The sequence below is a fragment of the Arvicanthis niloticus genome, chromosome 13, assembly GCF_011762505.2.
Source record: "Arvicanthis niloticus isolate mArvNil1 chromosome 13, mArvNil1.pat.X, whole genome shotgun sequence".
NCBI classification, from domain to species: Eukaryota; Metazoa; Chordata; class Mammalia; order Rodentia; family Muridae; genus Arvicanthis; species Arvicanthis niloticus.
This window is the reverse complement of record NC_047670.1, coordinates 48,301,015-48,327,108: the sequence shown is the minus strand read 5'-3', so window position 1 is coordinate 48,327,108 and position 26,094 is coordinate 48,301,015. Positions and strand designations below refer to the sequence as shown.

At 47.0% G+C, this 26,094-nt stretch overlaps 1 protein-coding gene across 3 annotated transcripts in view; it reads left to right on the top strand.

Annotated features, from left to right (window-relative positions):
• The window catches only part of Trappc9 (trafficking protein particle complex subunit 9), a 458,815-nt gene that overhangs the window by 43,709 nt on the left and 389,012 nt on the right, over positions 1-26,094 (top strand). For all 3 annotated transcript variants that reach the window (XM_076911449.1, XM_076911450.1, XM_076911451.1), the window contains 2 exons: positions 393-609; positions 12,818-12,961. In XM_076911449.1, the coding sequence (XP_076767564.1) occupies positions 393-609; positions 12,818-12,961 (361 nt within the window). The remainder of the gene's footprint in view (positions 1-392; positions 610-12,817; positions 12,962-26,094) is intronic.

Genomic DNA, 26,094 nt, shown 5'->3' with positions numbered 1-26,094 from the left:
TAAGCCAGAAAGTCTCAAACATAAGTTAGGTGGTATTGTCATCTTCTAGTCATGTGGCTCCACATGTCATGCTCTGAGAAGTTGAACAAAGTCCATTCCCCAATCCTCCTGTCATGATGCAATCTTGTTCCTGCTCATGAATGATGTCGAATGTGTTGTGTGGTAACCTCCCTGTGCCTGAGAATCTGGGCTGTCTTAGCAAAAGGCTGGATGTGCTTAAAGCCACTGGTCACGTGTGGGTGTCTTGGGGTGCTCACAGAGGTCCTAGAGCCTAGGATTGTTGTTACGATGGCCTTCTCTCTTCTCCTTTATGGAAAGAGGTTCCAGATGTGTTTCTTGTTTTCCCTTTGGACGTTTCTTCAAAAGCTTCTTGCTTTCTCTTTATGCTTCAGCTTTCTGAAGAAGAGAAAATCCAGCGCTACAGCATCCTGTCTGAGCTCTACGAGCTGATTGGCTTCCACCGCAAGTCAGCATTCTTCAAGCGAGTGGCCGCCATGCAGTGTGTGGCCCCAAGCATTGCAGAACCTGGCTGGAGGGCCTGTTACAAGCTCCTTTTGGAGACACTGCCTGGCTACAGTCTGTCACTAGACCCCAAGGACTTCAACAAAGGTACCCAAGCTGACCTGGGGCTGGGGTGGAGGTTGCTTTCTTTCCTTTCAGCTTGTGCATTTGAGCAGCTGCTGAGTGTTGCAGACTGTGGCGGGCACCTGTGGCTCAAAAGTGGCCAAGCCCTGCCTCACACAGCCACTCGTAACAGCGGTGTCTTGACATGACATCCTGGAGCCCACCTTGTGGCCCTTGTTTTGTATCTTTGTTAGTGGAGGTCAGAAATTGCCTTTGAAGCCATCAGCGTGGTCTGTCACCAGCATAATGCTTTAAGTTGTGAATGTTTTTACTTATCTTATGAAGTTTTGTTAGGTTAGCAAAAAATCAATGTGCCTTTCCAAAATAAATATACTTGGATATATGTATATACACATAGCTATGCATTTGTGGCAGATTCTGATTCTGTAGTAGTAATATTAAATTATAGCTGTAAGGCTAATAACTATAGACAAATTCAGTGCTCAATTTGGCCACAGTCTAATTTATCAGAGACAATTTCCTTCTCTTGGTTACAGCTTTAGATGGGGACCCAGAGCTAGAGTTGGTGTGGGCTTTCAATAAGAGAGAACTGAGTCATCCTCTGTGCTGTTATCCCACTAGGATGCAGACAGATCCCAGTGCTCCCACTCTCAATCACAATCCCACTCCTCCCCTTGGAAACTTGCTGCACTTGACCAAAACCCTTGGCAGAGCACATACTGAGAGCTAATAATTTTGAGAAGACAACCTTATCTTTGAGGCAAGCACAGGCAAGAGTTTTATTCATTGTGGTCACCTTATGAGAAGGAGCAGATCAAGGGCCCAGTGGCCCCAAGTTCTTGTAAATGGAGATGGGCTCCATTTAGGTTTAAATGGAGGAAGAATCAGGGCAGGAGGTCTGTATCATTAGGCAGTCCTGGTGCAGATGTGGTTCCATTGATCATTGTCCCAGTACAGTACTTCAAGGTGGTGGCAAGGTGTCTTTATTGCTGAGGGGAGAAGGTGCTGCCTAGGAGGTAAACAGGGTTCCAGGGCTGGATGAGGAAAGAAGCTGTGGCCCAACAGGACAAGGGGCTTTTCAGATTGGTAAGGAGATGGAAAGAGGGTAGGGCCATGGCCTGCTGAGGAGAGTCTGGCCTGGGTGAGTGGTCACTTGGCAGCCAGGTGGGACACCCATACTCAGGTATGTAGCAGGCTTATGAAGGGAGGTGTTACTCCTCCCCCCTCACCTCAGTTCCTGCAAAGCCCCCTGGAATTCATCTTCAGAGAAGACATCATCTTGCCTCCATGTAGTTATGTGCGTGAGGTAGATAGGCTGGGGTCTACTGGGCTGCTTTCCCTTTATGTGACCTGCTGGTGTCCTTTTATGTTAGGCTCACAGAAGATCTTGTCTCTCCTGTGACCTTGTTAGCTATATCTCCTCCATCCTGCACCCCTGTTGAGTGTTATTTTTAAAAACATTAAACACAGACCTTGGCATTTGTCTGTGTTCAGTACTATCAGTGACTGTGATTCACTCTAGACAGTGTCTTTCATTGACTTTAACTTTTCTGAGACAAGGTCTCATGATGCAACTCAGGCTAGCCTTGAACTCACTAGCTTAGGGTGGCCTGGAACTCTCAATCCTCAACCCAACAACACACTGTTGTGTGGTGACTCTTTGAAGTAGATTTTGTCCTTGACTTTAAAAATACATTCTTTTAACACATTTATTTATTATGTGCATGTGAGTACTGTGGTGTATGTACATACCGAGGTCAGAGGGCAAGTTGTAGGAATTGTGTCTCTCCTGCCACATGGTTTCAGAGATAGTATTTAGGTCGTCAGGCTTTGAGGCAAATGCTTTGCCTGCCGAGCCATCTTGATGGTTCCTGTCCCTTGCTTTTCTTTTTAGCTGTTAGGATTGTGTGCAAGTGGTCAAGAGGAGAATCTGGGACTCTTTCCAGAAGGGCTTACACTCTGCAGAGATTTCATGGCTCTTGCTGATGAAACAGAGGAAGCCTCTAGAATGATGTCTATTCTCTTCATATGCTAGAAGAGCTGGAGGAGGCAGCAGAGAGCAGGCAGAACGATCATGCGGAGCCCACAATGGCCCTGCAGTGCTCACTGTGCTGGACATTGTGCTGGGAGTTGGAATGGACACATGGGTGCTCCGAGTGCCTGTCAGCCCTCAGTCACATCTGGATTCCTTCAGCCAGGCTGTCTTCTAGAACACATGTAATTGTCTGAACTAATATGGTTTTTTAGTAAAAGTTTCCATCTGTTCTGTTACCTGCCTTCTTTTCTGTAACTTCCTTCCTCCCTCCCCTCCAGTGATGGGTTAGATCTGAGGTTTGTTGAGCTCCTGTTGGATGATTGGCACCCCTTAGGGGGAGTGAGCACTAGCCTGAGGTGCCACCGACCCGGGTGTTGGAGCTGATCTCTCGTTCTAACACAGGAGCCTCGTGGGATGCGCCCCTAGAAGCTGTTCTGGTCTCTGTGGCTCCCTGTATGTAGTACTGCTGTAGCTGTCACCATAGGCCCTCACTTAGGTCCTAGAGCACTGCTGAGACCATGAGTACTTTCTAGGCAGAAAGCCACATGGAACTTGGGGACACCAGCTGCTTAAAATTTGCAAATGGAGTGAAGATTGCAGGCTGCCCTGGGCGCTGCACAGTCATCTCCCATCTGCCCTCTGCTGCCCTCCTTCACTCCAGTTGGCTCTCTAGCACTCAGAAGATGGCGGGTGTCATGCCAGAGGCTCCCCTCCCTTGTTCCATGAGCAAGGACAATACATCAATGGCAGGAGGGGGTGGGGAGGTGTTTGAGAGTCCCTTTAACACTGGGAAGATGGGGAAGCTCCTGCTTTGTATTGATCCTGCAGGAGCCCTGGTGGCTGTGGAGAAAGAAAAGAGGAAGTCTTAGGTGCAGGCTGGGCCTGGGTCAGGGCATTGGTCAGTGGGGGGTGGGAGGAGCAGAAAGAGAAGGAAGGGAGTGGGTGATGGTGAGTGAGGAAGGAATTGTAGGACTTTTGGGGGCCAAGGTCAGACTGAGTGTGATGAAGAATTTGGAGTCTAAGTGAGCCAGGCCGTGGTCCTTCTGCCTGGTATGTTTTTAAGAGGCTTATGTGGGAACGAACTGAAAGCCGGTGAGGCAGTAAAGGGCCAGTATGGTTCTCTGGGGAGCACAGGCATGCACAGATGGAGCACCCAGAGTCCAGGGATCAGTGACTAGGTCAAGCCATTCCTGAATTCCTGGCCTCTTTGTAGTTATCTTGGCAGCCTGCTTAGAGTAGTTCCCCTTCTTTGGAGGAGAAATATAGAGAAGAAAGCCTGTGAAGGAACCACCGTCCTCTGCACACTCTGGTACTCCTCGCAGTAGGACTGCAGATGGCAGACTGGGACATTGCCTGATCAGCCTCAACATGCCTCCAACACTAGCACCAGCTACCCAGTCCTATTTTCAGGTTGACTTGGAGCCTTTGCAGAGGTGTAGCTAGTTGCTGGATGGTAACACCAAAGTGGCCTGGAATGGTTCCTGCTGCCTGGAGCCCCCTGCCATGGTTTAGTATGCAGTTTTATAGTGGAAGGGTGGGTTATTTTTATGTCTCCTTCACTAGTAGCAGCTCTGAAAGTGAGTCTTCTTAATTAAAGACATTATAATTATGTATTTAGTTTTGTGTGTGTGTGTGTGTGTGTGTGTGCGCGCGCGCGAGCGTGTGTACCCGCGAGCGTGCGTGTGTGTACTTGCCACAGCTTGCATGTGGAGGTCAGAGGTCGCTTGCAGGAGTCAGTTCTCTCCTCCCACTCTATGGGTCCCAGGGATAAGCATAAGTCATCAGGCCTGGCAGCAGGCTTCCTCCCACCCTAAGCCATCCCATTGGCCCTGTTCCTGTCCCTCTTAAACAAATACAGACCACACAAGACTTTATTTTCCATCAATTCACATTCCTCTGTATGATTTTGTTTTATTAAAAAAAAATTAGACATGAGGCTGACGAAATGTCTCAGTAGTTAAAAGCACTTGCTGCTCTTGCAGAAGACCAAATAAATTCGGTTTATTTAGCATCTACATGATGGCCCCCAGCCATCTGTAACTCCGGTTCCAAGGGATCCTACAGTCCCTCTAGCCTCTACAGGCACCAGGCACACATACGGTGCACATCCGTAGATGCAGACAAACGCTTTCATACATAAAAAGAAGTAAACCTTTAAAAAAAAGCCTCATTATTTTTAAAAGCAGTTTCAGACCCACAGAAAAATTGATCATGCAGTGCAGAATTCTGGGATCCCCCTTCCTCCACAGAGGCACAGCTTCCCCCCACCAGCTAGCAGGCCTCATCTGCTACAAATGATGACCCAGTATAGCCTGTCCTTCCCCCAAGTCCACAGCTCATGTCAGAGTCACTCATAGTCTGTGGGTTTTGACCAGTGTTTGGTGACACGGACCCGTCATTACCAAGTCACATAAAGTAGTTGTTTCTCCTGAAAGTCTCCTGCATGCTATCTGCCCCAGGCCCCTCAGCCACACATCCTCTCAAGGCCTCCACACCTTTCCTTCCTGCAGTACGGTAGGTATCAGGCATGTATGTACTCACCTCATGTATCCTGGTTGCCTAAGAGGTGGACTCTCATGAATAGAGCAGCCATAAGCAGCCAGTGTGAAGATTCTGTGTGGATACAGGGTTTCACCTGCCAGGTCAGTGTCCAAGAAGAGCACAGTGGCTATGTCAGTGGTACATGTTTGTGCAGTTTTGTAAGTCACTGATGAACTGTTTTCCCAAGCAGCTGTCCCATTTTTCACTCCCAAAGGCAGTGGCTGACAGTTACTACTGCTTGGTGTCCTGGTCAGCATTTGGTACCATTAGTGTTCTGGACTAAGGTGTGTGGTGGAATCTTGCTTTAACTTACAGTTGTCTAGCAAGTATATTGAGCATTTCTTCCTATGCAGCCGGAATGTCTCCTCTGGTGATCCCATTTAAAAAGCTCTCTGCTTCCATCATATGCAGAACAGTCCTTTGGTGATGTCTTTGACAAATATTTTCTTCCAGCATGCATCTTGCTTTCTCATGCTCTTGGTAGCTTATCTGGAAAACAGCAGTTTTTAGCTCGGGGCACCTTTCTGACTCACATCAATGCAGGCATCTACTCCGACAGCCCTTTTTCTCATGGACAGTGACTTTGGAGCTGCATCTAAACTTCCATCCCTATACCAAATGCCACCCACATTTTTCACTTATCACCTTGTAGGGGAAAGTTTCATAGAACCCAAAGAGGTTCTGTAAACATGTAGAACCTTCTAGAGAGGTTTTTGTTCTGTTGGAGGTCCATTTTGGTATACTATTTGTGAAGTCCACAGTTAGCATTGTGATTTAATGCTCAGTTGGTGGCCATCCCATGTCACTGGCAGGTCTTCTGGGAGGCCCATCTTTGCTCTGCTGGGCCTCTGTACTCCTTTGTCAGATCTGTGTTGACTGTACTTACGTGGGTGTATTTCTGCATTCTCTTTTTCGTTCTGTCAATTGTTTCGTTTGTCCATTTGCCAGAACCACACTGCCTTAGTTACTGTAGCTTTATGCTAAGTATGGCAATCAGGGATTTTTTTTTTTTATTATTTGTTAAAAAAAATTGCCCTTTTTGGATATTACAGAAAAGGAGCTGTTCACATTGAAGTGCTATTTCCTGTTCTTTCTGTGGGATTTAGAGCAGCTGCCCGCAGAGTGATGGTCTGTGCAGGGCCTCTGGGCTGTGCTTGCCTGGCTTTTGCCCACTTCAGGCCTGGGCGAGTCTGGCCCACATCCAGCCTTGCTAGGCCTCATGCCTGTGGCTGCACATGCTCGGGGCCCCTGTCTGACTCACATCAAGGCAGGCAGTGGCCTTTTGGAAATACTTTGATGTGACTAACCAGTTTCCGATAGTTACTAAACATAGTTTTGATGTGACTAACCTGTTTCCAACAGTGGGAGATACTGTGAGCATCACACATATGAAGGGATGGAAGCCCAGGATGCCGTTACCTGCAGTATAAGTTTGACCAAGTTACCTCATGCTGTCTGTGTGTCTGGATCTTGGGGACACTGTCTTATGGGAGGGTTGGAGTCTCCCTGTAGGGTGCTGAGGACGGTGCTTAGGACACTGTCTTATGGGAGGGTTGGAGTCTCCCTGTAGGGTGCTGAGGACGGTGCTTAGGATGCTGTCAGTGTTAGGTGAAGTTGTCTGACCTTTTCCCAGGATGGCATGAAAGTGGCATAAGAAAATGGACTGAGCATCGAGAGCCGTTAAGGCCAGTGTCCAGCTGCGCAGAAGTCCATTACTGGTGTGGCCTCCTGTGGGCTTGATGCTGTTGATTGGAGATGAGAGCAGAGGTGTCTGGGCAATCAGAGACTTAGGGGTACTGGCAGGAGAGAAAAGAGGGAGCTGAGTGTCTAGGCTGACTTTGCTGCACACTGGAGGGGTTCGATGTGTTAAGTGTAGAACCTGGAAAGAGGAAGGAGAGTTTTCGAAGTACCAGATGATCACTTTAGGGTGGGAAGGTGATTTTAAGACACTGAGACATGCCCCATGAGCAAGGCCTTCATCTGCTGTGCTTTCAGGGGACTTCAGGTGAGACTGGAATGGCTGGTCTGTTATTTCCCTTGGCATCTTTGAACTTTACTCTGTGCTGGCTTCAGGCTATTGATTCAGGCTAAAATCACTTGGGCTTTGAGCAAAGCCACACTTAGAGTTAGTTGTCTTAAGTGTCTTTCTATACAGGGCCTATCTGAGAACACGCCAGTCTGAGGTCTTCGATAGCTCTTCCTTTTCCCATGCATGCACACCTTTGTCCTTACCTTCCTGGGCTCCTGGGCACCCTACAGCTGGATGCTGTTTTGTTCAAGAATTCCAATGTTGCTTCCACCTAGATGGAATTCCTTTGTTTTTCTGTCTCCCGAATGCCAGCCCTTCCTCCTCTAGCACTTCCTCTGATTGCTCAATGCTACCTCTCCAGCATCCTGCCAGTCCCTTTGTCTTTTGTATCCTGCTGGGGGGTGGGGTGTCCCTGTGAATACCAGTGATGAAGGGCTGGACCCAGCAAGCAGACATCACAGTGCTGTGGTCAGTTATTGTATTTGTTCCTTGTTGTTTGCAAGTCTGGAGAGCGGAACATATTTATTTTGAAAGCTTCAGGTGATTCTGTCCTTTTCACTTGGACTTTTGTTTTGGGAGGGGACATTTACCATTGTTTCATGAAAGAAGTGAGGACCAATAGAGTTAAAATGGTAAATGTCAGCTGGCTGCATTTCTAGACAATAAAAACCACTCTAAGCCCCATCTCCACTTCAAACATTTCTCAGAGAATTAAATGGAAATCTACCAAAACCCTGTACTTGTGAATAAAGGCTAGGCTGTCAGATCTCTCAGGTTCAGAAGTGGCTTCTGTCTTGTTTGTGAGCTGAGCGTTCTCACTGGCTGGCTGTAGAGGCTCGACCCAGCTCATGTGCTCTGAGCTTTTGTGCTCTGTGTATTTGCTGGCTTACGGAACCACATCTTCTATCTTAATCTTATTTGTGCTGCTGTGTGAGAAGATTTCTCCATCTTGCTTTTTGCTCAGCCTTTCCCTGAGCGAGAGAGTAAATGTTGTGGAGGAACTTTTCTGAAAGAGCCTCGGAATTGATTTGCTGAATGGCAGCTGTCAAATCCTGAATTGTTGAACTTCCATGACAGGATCACAGAGAGTTTTGTCATGAGTCAAATACTGCAAATCTGTCTTTACGAAAGCTCCAGTGTTTTAGAGGAGGACTCAGGGCCACAGAGGAGGCACCATGTGCACAGGGCTCACTACTGAGCAAGTCCTGCCCCCCAGGGTCTCACTCATGTGAGCCCGTGGTAGTAACTGGACCATTACCCATTTGGAAAAATAACCAAGTGATAGTCAGTGATTTCTTACATGAGAAAGAGCTCTGGTTGAGATGAAGGAGAATTGGGGCTTTTTGAAGGTATGGCTGGCTTAGTCATGACATGGACTCTTAACCCTCCTAAAATTCTCTTCTGTTGTAGTGGTTGGGTCCTATTCCCTTTGACCAAATGGAAACGTGGCAGGGATGTGTCTCATTCACCACTCTCCTTATGGGTGCAAGATGTTGTCACCACTGTAGATTCCAGGAAGTTTCTGGAAGATATGTCACATCCAGGAATGTACTGTGGAGGTGTTTGTGTGGGTGTTAGGTCGGCTTTCAGGTTTTCAGTTGATATGTTATTATGAAACATACAGGGACTAGAGAAAACAGCAGAAGAGTGCCCAGCACCCAGCAAATCCCTGGAGCCATGCCACTTCATCCTTACATACTTGCATATGCACATCTAAAACAGAAGGATATTTGTCTGGCAAAAGGCTCTCATCTTTGACCCACATGCTAGTTAAGTACCCATCATGCACCAGGCCTCTTGCCAGGCATTAAAGATTCTTGGATTAATAAGATACATTGTTGCTGCCAAGGCAATGAGGAATTGACGGAAGAAACAGAATCATGAGCTTCACAGGGACCCTGCTGTGCCTGTTACCAGCTGACATCTGTGCAGGACAAGGTAGTGGGAGATAAGGTCAGCAGGGGCCAGGAGTTGTATCTTAGGCAAACTGTCAGAGATTAGGATGCACAAGTTGGTGGTCCATGCTTGCCTGGTAGTGCAGGCAATGTGTGTTTCTTGTTCCACCTGTCAGTTGACATTGAGTGGGCGCCTGAGTCTATGCAAGCCTCTGTTTTGGGGGTATTATAATAAGCACCAAACAGTCTTCAGGTCTGGGGGCTTATGATGCAGGAGTGGGGCTGGGTGTTGACATACAAGAAGGTAATTTTACCCAATAACCACAGCAGTAGAGATCTGGTATATCGAGGGTTTGTGCTCAGTGCAATAATAGATCAGTCTGGATCATTAATCACCCCACAGAGTCAGAGGCTGATGCTGTGTGTTAAACACATTACATTCATTGAGTCATAATATTAGCATTTATCAGCTAGCAGTTTTTGAGAAGTTAGGATAAATGGCTAAAGCACTTTAAATGGGCTGCTCACAGCTTTGTGACAAGGGAGGACTATTATTTCCCGGTTACAACTTCCTCCCCTGCCTGCCCTAGCTCATGTGGCATATTATCTCCCCCCCCCCCCACTGCCCCCACAGCACTCAGCAGCATCTGTTCCCCCCATGGGCTTATCTACACACAATGTACACCCCACTATCCCCCTAACACTCTCTCATGCATCAGTGCATTAGGTTCTCAGGAAGTGTGTGCTTACGAGCTATTGGAGGTTTCCAGTGAACATCCGTCTTGCCTGAGCCTGACCTATATGTGTTTTTATTAACTGAGTGTTGGCTAAGCAGGGACTCACCAGTTTTGGTTGATGACAGTCACTGGGGCGGGGGGCGGGGGGAGTGTTAAGGCTCTGAGTGCCTGACCTTCTTTCAAGTGTTGAAATCACATTGGGGTGTAGAGGGCAAGTTCAGTGTATACATTAAAGTCTCTATAGTGCTATTTTCCACTAAAGTTTCAACAACATTCTTTACAGAATTAGGAAAAAAAAAAAAAAAAAAAAACCCTTAAAATTTAGACAGGAACACAAAAGACAGCCAAAGTGATCCTAGGAAAAAGAATACTGGCATTACAATATCCGACTTAAAATTCTACTATAGAGCCATAGTGACAAAGATAGTATGGTGCTGTATAGACGTGGACATGTAGACCAATGGAGCATAATAAAGGACCCATAAATAAATCTACATAGCCCTAGACACCTAACTTTTGACAAAGTTGTCAAACACACACACTGAGAAAAGGAGCCCATTCAACAAATCATTCTGTCGAGACTTGATGACCACCCTCTGAAGAATGAGGTTAGAACTACATCTCTTCTGCACAAAAATTAATTCAGAGTGGATCAAATATATCAAAGAATGAGTCACTGGGACTGCTAACAGAAACCGGGAAAAATATGTTAGGATATTGTTATAAGCAAGAACTTTGTGTAGAACCCCAACTTAAAGGGACTTACCCCCCAAATTGGCAAATGAGTAGCATGCAATTAAAAGGCTTCTGTATAGCAAATAAAATTTTCATCAGGGTGAAGAGACAGTCTATAGAATGGAAAACCTTTGCCATCATGCTTTAGACAAGGCTTAAGATCTGGAATATGTAAGATTCAAAAATTAAACAGCAAACCCAAGCAGACAATCAGAAATGGGCTGACGATCTGAGCAGGGTTGCTAGAAGAAACACAAATGGCCAGTAAACATTTTGAAAAGTGTTCAACATCTATATTCAGAAGGGCAATGCAAGTCAAAACCACTTTGACACTCCATGTCACGCCAGTCAGGAGAGGCGACAGCAAATGCTGAGGATGGTGTGGGGAAAGAGGAACTCTTTGGTGGGGATGTAAATTGATGTCATCACTATGGAAATCACTGAGTATGCGTTCTTAAAATAATAGAAAGGAACTACCATATAACCCAGATTCGTCACTCCTGGCATATATGTAAAATATTTTAGCACGAAGTTACCTGCACATCTGTGCTCACTGCTGCTCCATTCACAGTATCAAGGAAATAGACCAGCTTAGATCCCCATCACCTGATGACAGATAAGGAAGAGGCAGCACACACACAGTTTCGTTCTATTCAGCCAGAAAGAATAACACAATAATGTCATTTTCAAGCAAATGGATGGAATTAGAAAATATTAAATGAAGGAACCCAGGCCGAGAAGACACACAGCACATGTTCTCTTTCATATGTTGACCCTGCCTTCTAATTACTACATATGTGTATGTATGCAGGAAACTATAGAGGCCAAGGTAAGGGGAAAAGGAGGTTTTTTAAGAAGTCAAATAACAGGGTAACAGAACATACATGGCATGGAAAATGGGGTACTGAGGCTGGAACAGTGGAGACAGCAGGCAGGGAGAGCGGGAGAAGAGCAGGGTAGAGAGGATTAACCAAAACCAAACATATATGGCGTTGTGTCCTAAGGGGGCTGGAGAGACGGCTCAGCAGTCAAGAGTGCTGGCTGCTCCTGTAGAGGACCCCGATTTGGTTCCCAGTGCCCAACCAAAACCATCTGTCATTCTAGTTTCAAGAGAATGGAATGCCCTTCTCTCACCTCCGTGGCCACCCAGCATATAGGTGGTAAACACATACACATAGTAAAACTAAAAACAAAATTAAAATCCCCTTAAAATGTCACAAGAAGTCTATTACTATGTATGGTAATTAAAAAAAAATATTCTTCATGTGGGAGTCCTTATATCCCAGTGTGTGGACTCCTGGTACATGCGTGCATTTGTGTATAGTGTGTGTGTGTGTGTGTGTGTGTGTGTGTGTGTGTGTGTGTAAGTGTGATTCAGGCTCCCTGTGGATCATCTGCTAGTGAAACAGTCCCTAGGGAGGTTGACAGAGGCTGTCAGGTAGCTCTTCCTATGGCAGACCTAAAGTCATTTTCCCCAGCTTGCCTGTGTCCCTAGCTCATGACATTATGAGGGACCCCCTGTGTCCACATCTTTCTGAAAGGTTTTAGGGTGGAAAAAAATCTGTTGAGTTAGTAACTGTTGCCAAAAGGAGTCAGATTTATAGGATCATGCATTCTTAAGGAAACACTTTCAAGTAGACTATATAACCACTCTTCCTACCTTTACTTTCAAATGTGCTGGGCCTCTCGGAACCAGGGGCCTTCAGGTCCCTGGGTGACTTCGTTATGTATTTATCTCTCCACTTCTCCTATGCTTCAGAGCAGTGTGGCTTTCAGAGTAATCTCCTTGATTGTTGATCGTGATGGTTCACCCAGGGTCATCATGTCTTGAGAAAATGTCCCTCCACTACTCAAATGCATTGGGAACAATCTTTTCCTGGAAGTGTATCACGGTTATTTTCGTGGGATGCTCTGAAGTCATGTCTTCATAGAAGAGAGAAAGTACAGTGTAAGGCTGCCTGTTTTAGTTTTCTTTCTACACTGAGCTTGGAGCCTGAGACCTTGCCCATGTTAGGCAAATGTTCTACCCCTGAGCTCTGTCCCCAGGCAAAGGCATTCTCAATGTATGGACAATGTTCTCTGGCAACACTATGCCTGGGAATGGGGATGGTGGTGGGTGGTGGGGTGGGGGTGGTAGCAGTGGTGGAAGGGTTGAGGTGGGGGTGGTAATTGATTTGTTTGAGTTGATAGTTGAGGTCGTCTGTGAGCTGCCACATTTCACACATGACCTTGAGTACCTGTTTTGTGACCTTTACCACAGGCACACACCGAGGCTGGGCTGCCGTTCAGATGCGTCTGCTGCATGAGCTGGTCTATGCCTCCCGCAGGATGGGAAACCCCGCACTGTCTGTGAGGCACCTATCCTTCCTTTTGCAGACCATGCTGGACTTCCTGTCTGACCAGGGTGAGTGAATTTGCACCTTTTTTCCCCCAGGGAGCCTTGGGTGTGGCGTGGGATGTGGTAGACCTTCCTTTTCAGCTCCATGCTGATGGTGGGTACCTGTTTCTGCTCTTAGCCATTCTTCCCATGTTCCCTCTTGCTTACTCTCACCTCCTCTTCTGGTTTTCTTCTGGTTATCCCTCTGTTAACAGGTCCTCCCTCTTCTCAGCCTCTAGCCTAGGTGCTGTGTTTGATATGTTATCTCCTGACCAAATACCTGACGTGAAGCAACTTAAGGGAGGAGAGATGGATTTTTTTTTTTTTTTTTTTTTTTTTTTTTGCTCATGGTATGAGGGGATACAGTCCATCATGGCTGGGGAGACATGATGGCAGGCAATATAGCTGTCAGGCCTCACCTTCACACATCCTCACAGTGCAGGAAACAGACAGCACAGGAAGTAGACTTGTGCTACAAGTGTCAAGGACCATTCCTCCAGTGACTCCCATCTTCCAAAGGTCCCACAGTCTCCCAACTCAGTGCCTATAGATATGTTTTGCATTCAAACCACAGTAAGTTCCTCGTCCTGAAGACCCCCATACTCGGGAGACCCTTCCTCAAGTCTCAGGAGATCACGACCACCCAAAGATCACAAGAAACCATACCTGGATGCAATCAGCAGAGGCTTTATTAGGGAAGTTAGCCGGCGGTCAAAACCACAAGCTCTTTAGCTCCAAGAGCAAGGTTTTGGCCCAGAGTGGTGGGTTAAAGGGTCTTTTATAGCATGGGGTGGGGAAAGGAAGGCATTTTCGCGCGCTTACACATGAATGGTTGCATTTTCGTGCGGTTACACATGATTGGTTGTTTTACAAATTTTGAATATAGCACTGGGAAGACCAAGGGAAGGGTAACCAAGAACAGTGGAACATTTCAGAGAATCTAGCCCAAATGATCTAGAGTCATGTGAAAATCAGTCTGCACACGCATTCTTCTCAAAAATGTGTTTTTACCATGCTATTGTGTCCTATCCTGCCATTTACCAACTATTTCAGATTAACTATCTTTACTTTTTTTCCGGCTATAGCCCCACCTAGGTGGCAGCATCTTTATCTGTAGTCAGGAAGTGTCTTCCTGCCTTGGGCCTCTCCCACCCATAGGTGGGAGAGGCTTGAGGAATGTAATCCAGCAAGTGTCCTTCACCTGGAATGTGAAGGCCTGAAATCTTATTTTCAGTTCCGCATTTTGGAATCTGCACTTTTCCTGCTCAGGTCTAAGGCGAAAAATCTACACATATTTCATAAAATGGCCTTTATAATTTTTCACTCTACAGTCCTTGGGGGACATTGTGTAAAAAGTGAGTGCCAACATGTGGTCTATGTGTGGGGACTTGTATTCAAGTCCTCAGATCACAGCTCTGTGGCTTTTCACTGCCTGGATATCCCTATAACTGTCCTCTAGATGAAAGGGGAACAAGCAGAGGTTGGCAGCCCCTAAGTGCTCTTCTGGCCATTGCTGCCTCCCGGAGCCTTCTGCCTGGCTTCCAGAACCGTAGGCGAAGGTGCCATGCTGTTCTAGGCCCCGTATCTGTCTACCTTCCCAAGTTGCCTTAATCGAGCAAGTATCCCAAGTATCCCCAAGTATCTTCTCTCACTGATATTGGGTGTTGCCTCATTTCTGGAGTTCAGTTGTCGTCTGTGTAATTCAGCCCAGGTATGTTCTCTTTGCAGCTTGTGAGATAGCTTACTGTGGTGTTCCCTTGGCCCTGGAAATCAAGTCGTCAAGAAGAGGGCTCTGTGACTTCCCCATCAGACCTGCCTTTCCACCTATATCCTTGGCCCCTGGTGGTCTGGGGCTCATCTGGTTTCTTAGGAAGATACCCTCTGCTGTGGTGTAGGTGTGAGGATAGTGTCCCTGCTGTGGTAGGATAGTGTCCCTGCTGTGGTGTAGGTGTGTAGGATAGTGTCCCTGCTGTGGTGTAGGTGTGAGGATAGTGTCCCTGCTGTGGTGTAGGTGTGAGGATAGTGTCCCTGCTGTGGTAGGATAGTGTCCCTGCTGTGGTGTAGGTGTGAGGATAGTGTCCCTGCTGTGGTAGGATAGTGTCCCTGCTGTGGTGTAGGTGTGAGGATAGTGTCCCTGCTGTGGTAGGATAGTGTCCCTGCTGTGGTGTAGGTGTGAGGATAGTGTCCCTGCTGTGGTAGGATAGTGTCCCTGCTGTGGTGTAGGTGTGTAGGATAGTGTCCCTGCTGTGGTGTAGGTGTGAGGATAGTGTCCCTGCTGTGGTGTAGGTGTGAGGATAGTGTCCCTGCTGTGGTGTAGGTGTGAGGATAGTGTCCCTGCTGTGGTAGGATAGTGTCCCTGCTGTGGTGTAGGTGTGTAGGATAGTGTCCCTGCTGTGGTGTAGGTGTGTAGGATAGTGTCCCTGCTGTGGTGTAGGTGTGTAGGATAGTGTCCCTGCTGTGGTGTAGGTGTGAGGATAGTGTCCCTGCTGTGGTGTAGGTGTGAGGATAGTGTCCCTGCTGTGGTGTAGGTGTGAGGATAGTGTCCCTGCTGTGGTAGGATAGTGTCCCTGCTGTGGTGTAGGTGTGTAGGATAGTGTCCCTGCTGTGGTGTAGGTGTGTAGGATAGTGTCCCTGCTGTGGTGTAGGTGTGAGGATAGTGTCCCTGCTGTGGTGTAGGTGTGAGGATAGTGTCCCTGCTGTGGTGTAGGTGTGAGGATAGTGTCCCTGTTGTGGTGTAGGTGTGAGGATAGTGTCCCTGCTGTGGTGTAGGTGTGTAGGATAGTGTCCCTGCTGTGGTGTAGGTGTGTAGGATAGTGTCCCTGCTGTGGTAGGATAGTGTCCCTGCTGTGGTGTAGGTGTGAGGATAGTGTCCCTGCTGTGGTGTAGGTGTGTAGGATAGTGTCCCTGCTGTGGTGTAGGTGTGAGGATAGTGTCCCTGCTGTGGTGTAGGTGTGAGGATAGTGTCCCTGCTGTGGTGTAGGTGTGAGGATAGTGTCCCTGTTGTGGTGTAGGTGTGAGGATAGTGTCCCTGCTGTGGTGTAGGTGTGAGGATAGTGTCCCTGCTGTGGTGTAAGTGTGTAGGATAGTGTCCCTGCTGTGGTAGGATAGTGTCCCTGCTGTGGTGTAGGTGTGAGGATAGTGTCCCTGCTGTGGTAGGATAGTGTCCCTGCTGTGGTGTAGGTGTGCAGGATAGTGTCCCTGCTGTGGTAGGATAGTGTCCCTGCTGTGGTGTAGGTGTGCAGGATAGTGTCCCTGCTGTGGTGTAGGTGTGCAGGATAGTGTCCCCGCTGTGATATAAGTGTGTATGTTCAGGGTAGTGTCTCTGCTGTGATGTAAGTATATAGGATAGTGTCTCTGCTGTGGGGTTGGAGTTCATTAAATGGATTATAGCTTGGTTATCATTGACTTAACAGCTAATATCTACGTATAAGTATACACATACCACATTTATCTTTCTGGGTCTGGGATACCTCCTCACTCGGTGATTTTCTTTTTTTTTTTTATAGTTCTATCCATTTATTTGTGAAATTCCTGGTGTCATTTTTTTTAATGGCTGAGTAATATTCTGTTGTATAAATATACCACATTTTCTTCATCCATTCTTCTGTTGAGAGCCATGTAAGTTTTATTTATTTATTTATTTTGCTTTTTCGAGACAGGGTTTCTCTGTGTAGTTCTGGCTGTCCTGGAACTCACTCTGTAGACCAGGTTGGCCGCGAACTCAGAAATCTGCCTGCCTCTGCCTCCCAAGTGCTGGGATTAAAGGCGTGCGCCACCACTGCCTGGCGCCATGTAAGATTTAGATTTCTGGCTATTATGAATTGAGCAGCAATGATAATGGTTGAGCAAGTGACTCTGTGGTAGGATAAAGCATCTTTTGGGAGTATGCCAAAGAGTGGTACAGCTGAATCTTAATGTGGATTGAGTTCCATCTTCCCAAGGAACCACCACACTGATTTCCATAGTGGCTGTACAAGTTCGTACTCGCACCAGATGGGTAGATGTTCCCCTCAGTCTGCATCCTTGCTAGCATGAGTTATCTCTTACATTCTAATGGGTGTACGATGAAATCTCACAGTAGTAATTTGCATTTCTCTGATGAACTAAGGATGTTGAACATTTCCTTATGTGTTTCTCGGCCATTTGAGTTTTCTCTTTAGAGAATTCTCTGTTTAGATATGTACCCCATTTAAAAAATTGAGTTGTTTCCTCCCTCTTCCTCTCTGTCTTTCTCTTTCCCACCCTCCTTCCCTCTCTCCCTCTGTCCCTTCTTCCTTCCTTCTTTCTTTTTCTTTCTTTTTTCTGTTTTTTTTTTTTTCCTTTTGTTTTCAAGACAGGATTTCTGTGTGTAGCCCTGACTGTCCTGGAACTCACCCTGTAGATCAGGGTGACCTTGGACTCAGAGATCTGTCTGTCTCTGCCTCCTGAGTGCTGGGCTTAAAGGTGTGCACCCATTGCCCACTGATTATTTTCTTTATGTCTAGTTTTTTGAGTTCTTAATACATTTTGGATATTAGCCCTCTGTTGGATGTGTAGTTGGTAAAAATCTTTTCCCAGATATCCTTTGCCTTAAGAAGCTTTTCAGTTTCATGGGGTCACATTGACTGTTGATCTTAGTGCCTGTGCTAACAGTGTTCTGTTGAGGAAGTCTTTTCATGTGCCAGTGAGTGTGAGGCTATTCCCCGATGTCTCTTCTATCAAGTTCAGTGTATCTAGTTTTACGCTGAGGTCTTTGATCCTTTTGGAGTTGAGTTTTGTGCAGGACGATAAGTGTGGGTCTCTGTGGATTCTTCTACAGGCAGGCACCCAGTTTGACTATTACCATTTGTTGAAGATACTATCTTTTTCCCAGTGTGTATTTCTGGCTTCTTTATCAAAAGTGAGGTGTCTGCAGGTGTGTGGATGTATGTCTGGGTCTGTTTAGCGACATGTCTGGTTAGTGGCAAGATCATGCAGTTTTCATTACTCTAGTTCTGTATTATAACCTGAGGTTGGGGGAACTACCCTAGTAGTTCTTTTATTATTCAGACATGTTTATATCTATCTGCTTTGTGTGTGTGTGTGTGTGTATACATGTTTCCATATGAAGTTGCATATCACCCCTTTAAGAACCGTGAAGAATTGTATTGAAATTTTGCTGAAAATTGCATTGAATATGTAGATTGCTTTTGGGCCATTTTTTTTTTTCTATTAATCCTACCAATCCATGAGTATGGAGTATTTTTTCATCTTCTGATATGTTCTTAAATTTCTTTCTTCAATTTAGTAAAGTTGTTTTTCTGTTTTTTTTTTTTTTAATCATACAAGTCTTTCAACAGCTTGGTTAGAGTTAGTCCAAGATAGTTTATATTATTTGAGGCTATTGTGAAAGGTGGTGTTTCCCCAACGTTTTTCTCAGTCTGTCATCTGCATAGGAAGGCTACTGATTTTTGTTAGTTCATTTTGTGTCTAGCTACTTTATGTTTGTCTACTGTAAGAATTTCTCAGTGGGATTTTTTCTTAGTATCACTTATGTATACTATCATATCATGTGCACCATCTACTGGGAAAAGTGAAGGACCCTCAGGGGAAGACAAAACATGGAGAAGTCCTGAGGTACAGGTAGGCTGTTTACAGAGCTGGGGAGGAGACTGCGGATTGGACAGAGGAGTGGAGAGCTGAAGCTTACCTACCTGCTTCACTGGCCTACTTGCTGCTCTGGCTGGCTTGGCTGGTGGGTTCCGGACATGCCTGCTGGAGTGGTGGGGATGGTTGGGGAAGATCCTTGAGGTCTGCTGGACACAGACAACAAGGGAGCTGCTCCGCATGTGGCAGTCTCTTGACTTCATGCTGGGGGACATTTGCATTTGTTCATCTCTTGCTGCTGTCAGTAGTTGGGCATCCTGGAAGCTGCACAGTGGTTAGCTCATTGCTGGGAGACTTTGTGGCACGGAGAGACAGATAGGGTGAGCTCCCAGAATGCCTAGGCCTGTAAGTGGGATGACACAGCCTAGGCCTCTTCTTTCCTGTTTCATCCCTCCCTTCCCATCCTTCCATCCCTCCCCTCTAGCCAACCAGTGACCACCCCCAACTCCCTTTACCCAACAACTCTAAAGAGACAGGACTACTCCAGACTAGAATCTGTAGCCCTGCCTCTTCCCTTCCACGTGGTCAGGACCCTGCTCTCTGTATCTTGCATAGCCATGTGCCCCCAGGTGGTGTTGGCTTCCTTCCCTTGTGCAGCTATGACTCTTCACCTGCCACTTGCTGGGTTGGTAGCTTCCTTCTACTGCAGGCCAGGCACCTCTCCTGTGCCTCAGGACTTCTCCATGCTTCGTCTTGCCCTGAGGGTCCTTAACTTTTCCCAATAGATGGTGTCCCTACCTTTTTTGTTTTTTCCCTAATGCATGCAACAGACATCATCCAGTGTGTTGTGTATTTGCCACCGGTGCCTTCTCCTCAGAAGCAGCTCTGTTTTGTTTTGTTTTGTTTTGTTTTACTGGCTATCATGTTTCTCAAGGGCAGGAGCCTTGTCATCCTCTTCAGGTGCCCTGTGGTTTATACAGGACATTGAAGCAGTTAGTGCTTGTTAGCTGTCTGAGCGTGGACAAGGGACCATTAAGTGGACTGATCTCTCCACTTTCCTAGTCAGGATGATGAGCTTGACCTTCTTCTCTCCTGAGACAGGGACTTCGTCCCCGAATTACAAGACAACATAGAGTGCAGGCAGGCCTGACAGCCTCACAGCTGCCTCTGCACTTGACAGGAAGTGCTGTGTCTCTGTCATACTCATGTGCACACATGCCCAAGTGCACGGACTCCCACCACACCACACATGGTCAATGGTGTTTTCCGATGGCTGTCACTTATGGCCTGTGTCTGGGTGCTGGGGTGTGTTTGCTGGCGTCTGGTTTGGCTTCTTTCTTTCGGTGGCTAAGGAAGTCTCAGAGAGTCCATGTGGAGAGTCCTGCCTCAGCAGACCCCTCTCACTCTTTCTCCCCTCCTTCTCCTCCTTGTTTACACTTTTAAGACTCATTTGCTTTTAAACCTACCTGTATTTGCTGTACTTATTCCTCATGTGATTTTTCTAGAAAGAGTGCTGTGTTTGCATGGGAGTATTCAGATACTTAGTGGCAGGTCCTATTGTTTTTGAAGGCTCTTTTAACACATGTGTATGAACTATTTAAACACAGCCCTAGTGTACAGTGCTACACAGATGCAGGGCATAAAGGTTTCATCTTAAATTTTTTGAGACGGGGTCTCTCACTGGGATTTGGGGTTTGTCAATTGGGCCAGACAGGCTGGCCAGATAATCCCAGGTATCCCTCTGTTGCCACCTCCCCATTGCTGAGACTGCAAGTACACAACACCATGTCAGCTTTTCACCTGGGCCCAGAACATGTAGCTCAGGTCCTCGTGCCTGTGTGGGGCACACTTTGCTGAGCCATTCCTCAAGCCACGGCTTTCATTTTGTTTGCCTTTTGGGTGGTGGGGTGGGGATCTTGTTTCACTATTGTACGGGACACCACGGTAGGCATATTTCTGTCTTCAGCTTTGTAACAGGAGATAGGTTTACCCACCAAGGGCTTTTTAGGTCATCAGTTCTGAACATTTGTCTGCTCTTTAGAGGTGTTGCCAGATTGCTTTCTGATAGGATTGATTGCTTGCTGTCAGCAGCACCTCAATCCTAATTTGCATTTTCTTGGTTATTCTAAGCTTGATTATTTTTTTCAGTGTTTTCAATAGAATCTCTTTCAAGTGAGCTCTTTTAAGCGGTCCTGTTTGAGCCTCATTTGGTTTTCACTGAGACCTTGATGGGTTTGGTCAGAGAACATCATTCTACCTGCTGTATAAGTGAGATGCCGGCTGCCCTGTTCTCCAGGACAGAGCTAGCCCTCAGCTCTAACCTAGGATAGTGTTGAAGTAAGAAGACTCCCGTATGCTAATGATCTGTGTGTCACCTGCCTGGACACAGAAGACCTGGACGGTTACAAAGAGCTTGGAAGGGTTAAGCCATCTCCTGAGAGTCTATTGTGTTCTTGCCTGAAGCAGCCACATGATGAAAATCAGTGTTGACCACGTTAGGATATGTCTTCTATATGATTTTGATTTAAAAACTATTGCTGGAGCCCTGAGAAATGATTCTCCTGAAAGATTAGCTTCTACCACTGAATTAACAGTACGTGGGAGCTAGGCTTCCAGGCCACATGTGTGCTGGGCTCATTGCTCTTGAATTTCCTGGCCATGCTGCTTCCCTTTGTCAACTGAGGCAAGTGTTTCCTCACTTTGTGGACCCATGGCAGCTCTTACCTGGCCCTGCACTGGTGGGCACTGACTGCTCTAATATGTATTTAGTGTTGGGAACCCCTAGGTACCCTGTCCTCCCTCTCACCTTTCTTTCTAAGAATATCCTTCTTTTTCTTCCAGAAAGGCAGTTTGGAAGAATAGGCATATCCTTGATGGCCAATCTCACAGTTACTTCCTGATAAGTCAGGAGTCAGGTTGGTTAGGGCCAGCATGGTTGAGTGCTAGGGCATGGGTCTGAACCACCTGGGAAAAGAAATGTCTTCCTCATCCTATAGCGATGGTGGAGAAGTCAACACCACCAGTGTAGCCACATCTCCCTGGGGTCCATGACAGGAGCCATCATGAAGACTGACCTGGCTGTCTGGGGTCCTGGAGAGGCCTTGCTGGCTATAGCCTAGACTGTTGGGTTCTGTGAGCCCGATGGGTCTCCTAGGAGGAAGGAGGAGCTATGTAGGAAGAGTTGTTCCCTCCTTAGTGTTAGTGAGTGTGTCCTCACTGACTCTTCCCCACCCACATCACACAGCACATGCTGCTGTGCCAGCTCCTACAGAGCATCCTGGGAGGTGACTGTGTCCAGCTGAGCTAAAGGGACATGTGGTAAAGATTTTAATTTCTGTTGTGATGTTCAAGTCTGGAAGCAGGAGATAAATCCCCACAAAGAAAACACATTCCCCCCACCCCCCTCTAGCATATTTGATGTTTTACTTGCTTTTTAGCAGGCAGCATTTAGTTTGATTTCTCCTTGGCAAGTCTGTGATTGCAGATGGAGATGGATTACAGGGACTGGCCATGGTGATCATCTTCCCCTTTGGACCATAGACCACAGTCCAATGCTCCTGGGAGACCGGGGAGTCACACGGTAAAACTTGGGTCCCTGGTGAAGTCTTATGCTGGCCCTCACAGTAGGTGGGAATCTTAAGTCTTGAGTGCAGCTCCAGGAGTCTTTTGGGCTCAGCTGGGGTGCACAGGTTTCCGATGAGGGGCAGGAGGAGGCACCAGCAGGGCCTGCTCTCTTCTCCTTTCATCTGAGCTGGGGCTGTGTTATATGTGACCTTTGGGGGTCTGTGTTACATGTGACCTTGGGCCTGTTTTTTGAGCCCAGGCCCTGGCATCCTGTTGGTGTGAGTAGTTACATGTGGTATGTGTTTCTGGTGTGTTCATGGCTGGAACATGGATCCCATAGAACCTCTGATGTCCCCAGGTCTATGGGCTTTGTGCTTGGTGGGAGACATCTGGGAGGGCTGGCTTGGCCTTCATGCTGGGCAAAGAATGAGGACTGGCCCTAAGGTTATCTCAGCCTGGAGGGTGTGGATGACCTCTCCTCTTGGGAAAGGAAGGAGCTGGAAGGAAAGGCTAGAGTCGGGGGTCTCAGGGATGAGCCTTGGTCTTTTTTTGGGCCAGGGAACCAGGGCAGCATGGAGAGACCACTGTTTGAGACTTTGCCCGTTCCTCTCTGACACATCTGAAGTGATGTGTGGGACGGACAATACTTAGGCTCCTCAGATAGCAAGATAGGCCAGCATTTGTTATCCTGTCTGTGCCTGTGTGGACCTGGGTTGGGAGACCTGGGCTTCAGCTTGTAGAGTGCCCCTGACCTGGTTTCTTTTCTTCTCCCAGGCTCATAGGAGTGACCCTTTGACTTTCCCTCTCAGAGGGCCATTCTACCTTCCCTTGGGGTTGTCAGGATGACAGAGGAGATACACTTCTCCTCTCTCTCCTGATGACGTTTTCATCTCCACAGGCTTCACCTGTGGATGCCACACTCATGGAGTATGTTTGAGCATGAAGATAGTCACATCTGTGTGCATGTGCGCCAGCCCCGCCCCTTCACACTGGGAAGCCAAGGCTGCTTTTCCCTTCCCAGTCAGCTTTTGTTATTTTACTCAAGAGAGACTCAGTTTTGAGGGGCAGCATTTACCTTTTAAAGACCATTTTCTAATATCACTCTGACACCACAGCATTGCTCTAAACCTATGGAGTTGATGTCTCCAGGCTAAGACCTTGGGGAAGCAGGCAGGCTGAGGCAGAGAAACAGGCTCTGGTGAGCATAAGGTGTTAGAGGGATCATTCCAGCTGAGGCCTTGTCTGAATCTTTCCCATTTCTGAAAGCCAGCTCCTTTCCTGCCCTGCTCAGTCACTGTTTAGAATGTAATATGAATGCTGTTGTCACCATTGCCTTGGCCCCTTGTAGAGAAATTCTGCATCCTTTCATGGCCCTACCTCTGTGTGTGGCAAGACAGCTAAGCTGAAGTCTTGGTGTATGGCCCATTGAGGTCGCTCAGACTTTGTAAGCTCTGTATGAAGAGCTGTGTTAAGTGATACATGTCGTCAGGGACACAGTTAAATTGTTTTTATTGAAGATGAGGTGGCCATGCACTCCTGTAATTACTGATGACTTGGGCTCCAGCTGTCATCTGTTGGAGTGTCCAGACAGCATGGCCACAAGCTGAGCATCACCAGGTGGGGATGAACCAGACCCAGAAATGGCTGTCTCCCACCTTCATGGGCCTGGATTGAAAGTAGCTGTGTGGACTCAGCATCCTTTTCTCTTATGATTCTGGGCACTTTAATTTATCTGTGTGTGTGTGTGTGTCTTTTTTTTTTTTTTTTTTTTTTTTTTTTTTTTTTTTTTTTTTTTAATTTTAGTAGTGTTGAAGCAGGAATATATTGTTTTTATGACATTTTGGTATCTGAGTTTGGGGTGGAATAATGTGACCAGAGTGGTTGTAAGCCTCTTGCTGATGGTGTCCTAAAGTCTCTGAGCAGGGGTGTGGGCTGGAGCCACAGGCTGTGCTTTGTCCGGATCCTGACTTCCCACAGGAGTGTTGGCCCTTAGCTTCACCTGGCAGTCTTCAGTGTGAACTGTGGTTGGAGACAAAGGGCAGACTTTTAGACTGTTGCTGAAGTGCCCGTTTGCCGTGCTGTGCTCCTCATCCACACGCTTTCTCCTTGCACGACGGATATGGAGTCTTTGAAAGTTTTAATTTGCTATATTTTGATTTTCACCTGGGTAGGGGAGAAAGGGAGATGTGCATAGGAATTGTTCAGTTGTAAAGAAGCCTGGTGGGAGTTCCCCAGCCAAGGGCTGTAATCTGTTTCCTCTGCAACTGATAAGCTCCCCTTTGTTTGTTCAGAAGCAGGCAGAAGGGACTGAACAAAACCCCTGCAGAAAAACGTGGTGGTGGTGGGGGGGCACGGACTTCCTGTGATTTCTATGTTGAAGAGATAAATGCCATGTAATACGACATAATAGGTACCTTCTAATAAAGTATATTCTTAGTGGGGAAACCAGAAATGCAAAATACCGAGCTGAGGAAAAACTACTGGGATGTCAAAAATCTCAAATGTTTTAGTGACTTACAAGTGACAGGGAATAATAAGTTGTTAAGTTCTAGGTGAACCAAACTAGAGTGTTCCAGAGTAGGGCCAAAAGGGCCTCCTGTGTCTTCTAAAAGGAGCTGGTCTCTGTGGGATTGGGGCTACCGAGGTGTGTGCTTGGCAGCATCTAACACAGAACCATGGTTCTGCATACTGGTCCGCTGTCTGTGCTGCAAGTACTGAATCCCGTGGCTCAAACTCAGTTCTAGGTCTAGAACATGGCCAGCCACCCTACAGGCATCCTGCCTTCCTAAGTTTCCCATGACATAGGCGTAGTTTAAGGCAATCTTCCGTCCAAACCAGTAGGAAGTTAAAGCTGAGGGTTTCTGGTAGCTACAGAAATTACATGCAGATGAGATGCTACACAGTCTGGAGCACTCTCAGGCTGGCCCAAGCCAGCTGGAGCAGCTGCTCTTCTACCTCTGGCTCCAGGTTTCCATAGTTCAGGCAGGGCCCCTGGCCTTTTCTCCCTCAGAACATCCTTCTAGAATCTTCCCTTTCTGTCAGAGAATTGCCCCACCCAGCAGTTACAGAAAGGGAAATGTAAAAGGTAATGGACATTGCCTCATTGTGGATCTCTAATGATTCTCCAGGGCTGAACTCTGTGTGAACTTTTAATGGCTGGAATCCTTGGACAGCCCAACGTGGCTCATCTAGGCTCAGGAAATGCTTTTTAGTTAAGTCATCTGTCTTCTTTTTATCTGGCATTGTTTCCTCATCCGAATGTGAGGATTAGTACCTGTCTTGTGGTTATTCAACTGTGACAGCTAGAGAAAGCACATGCAAAGGCTTGGCCTGTGCTGTGAGCAAAGGGACCACAGGAGCAAGGCACAGCTGGCCCGATCTCTGTCTGACCTCTGGGAGAGTGTGACAATTCCTGCTGCTCTCAGACTGCAGACATGGAGCTATTCCATGGAGCTGTCCATGTTGCTCATGATGCGAATCAGTGACCTGGGAGATGTTGAGTGTGTAGAGAGGGACAGTATCCTGGTTAGGGTTCTTTTTATTTCCCACCTCGACACAAGCTAGAGTCATCCGGGAAGAGGGACCCTCAGTTGAGAAAATGACTCAATGGGTTTGGTCTGTAGGTGGATCTGAGGGGCGTGGTCTTGATCGATGATTGATGTTAGTGATGATGGGTGATGCCACCACTGGACAGGTGGTCTTGGATCTTTCAAGAAACCCATGGGGTTTCTGAGCAAGCTATGGGGAGCAAGCCTGTCAGCAGAACTCTCCAGTCTCTGTGTCAGATCCCATCTCCAAGTCCTTCTTTGAGTTCTTGCCTGAGCTTCTTTTCATGATGGACTGTTAGGTAAAATAAACCCTCTCCTCCCCAAACTCTTTATCATGATCTTTAACAGCAATAGAATCCTAACAAAGACAGGGAAGGAAGCTTGATTTCCTTGGGAGAATGTGTTAGCTGTGGTCTTTGCAGTTGGCAGGTGACTTTTTCCTGGCTCTTCTGCCTGTAGCATTTCTCAGCTCTCCTGATTTCA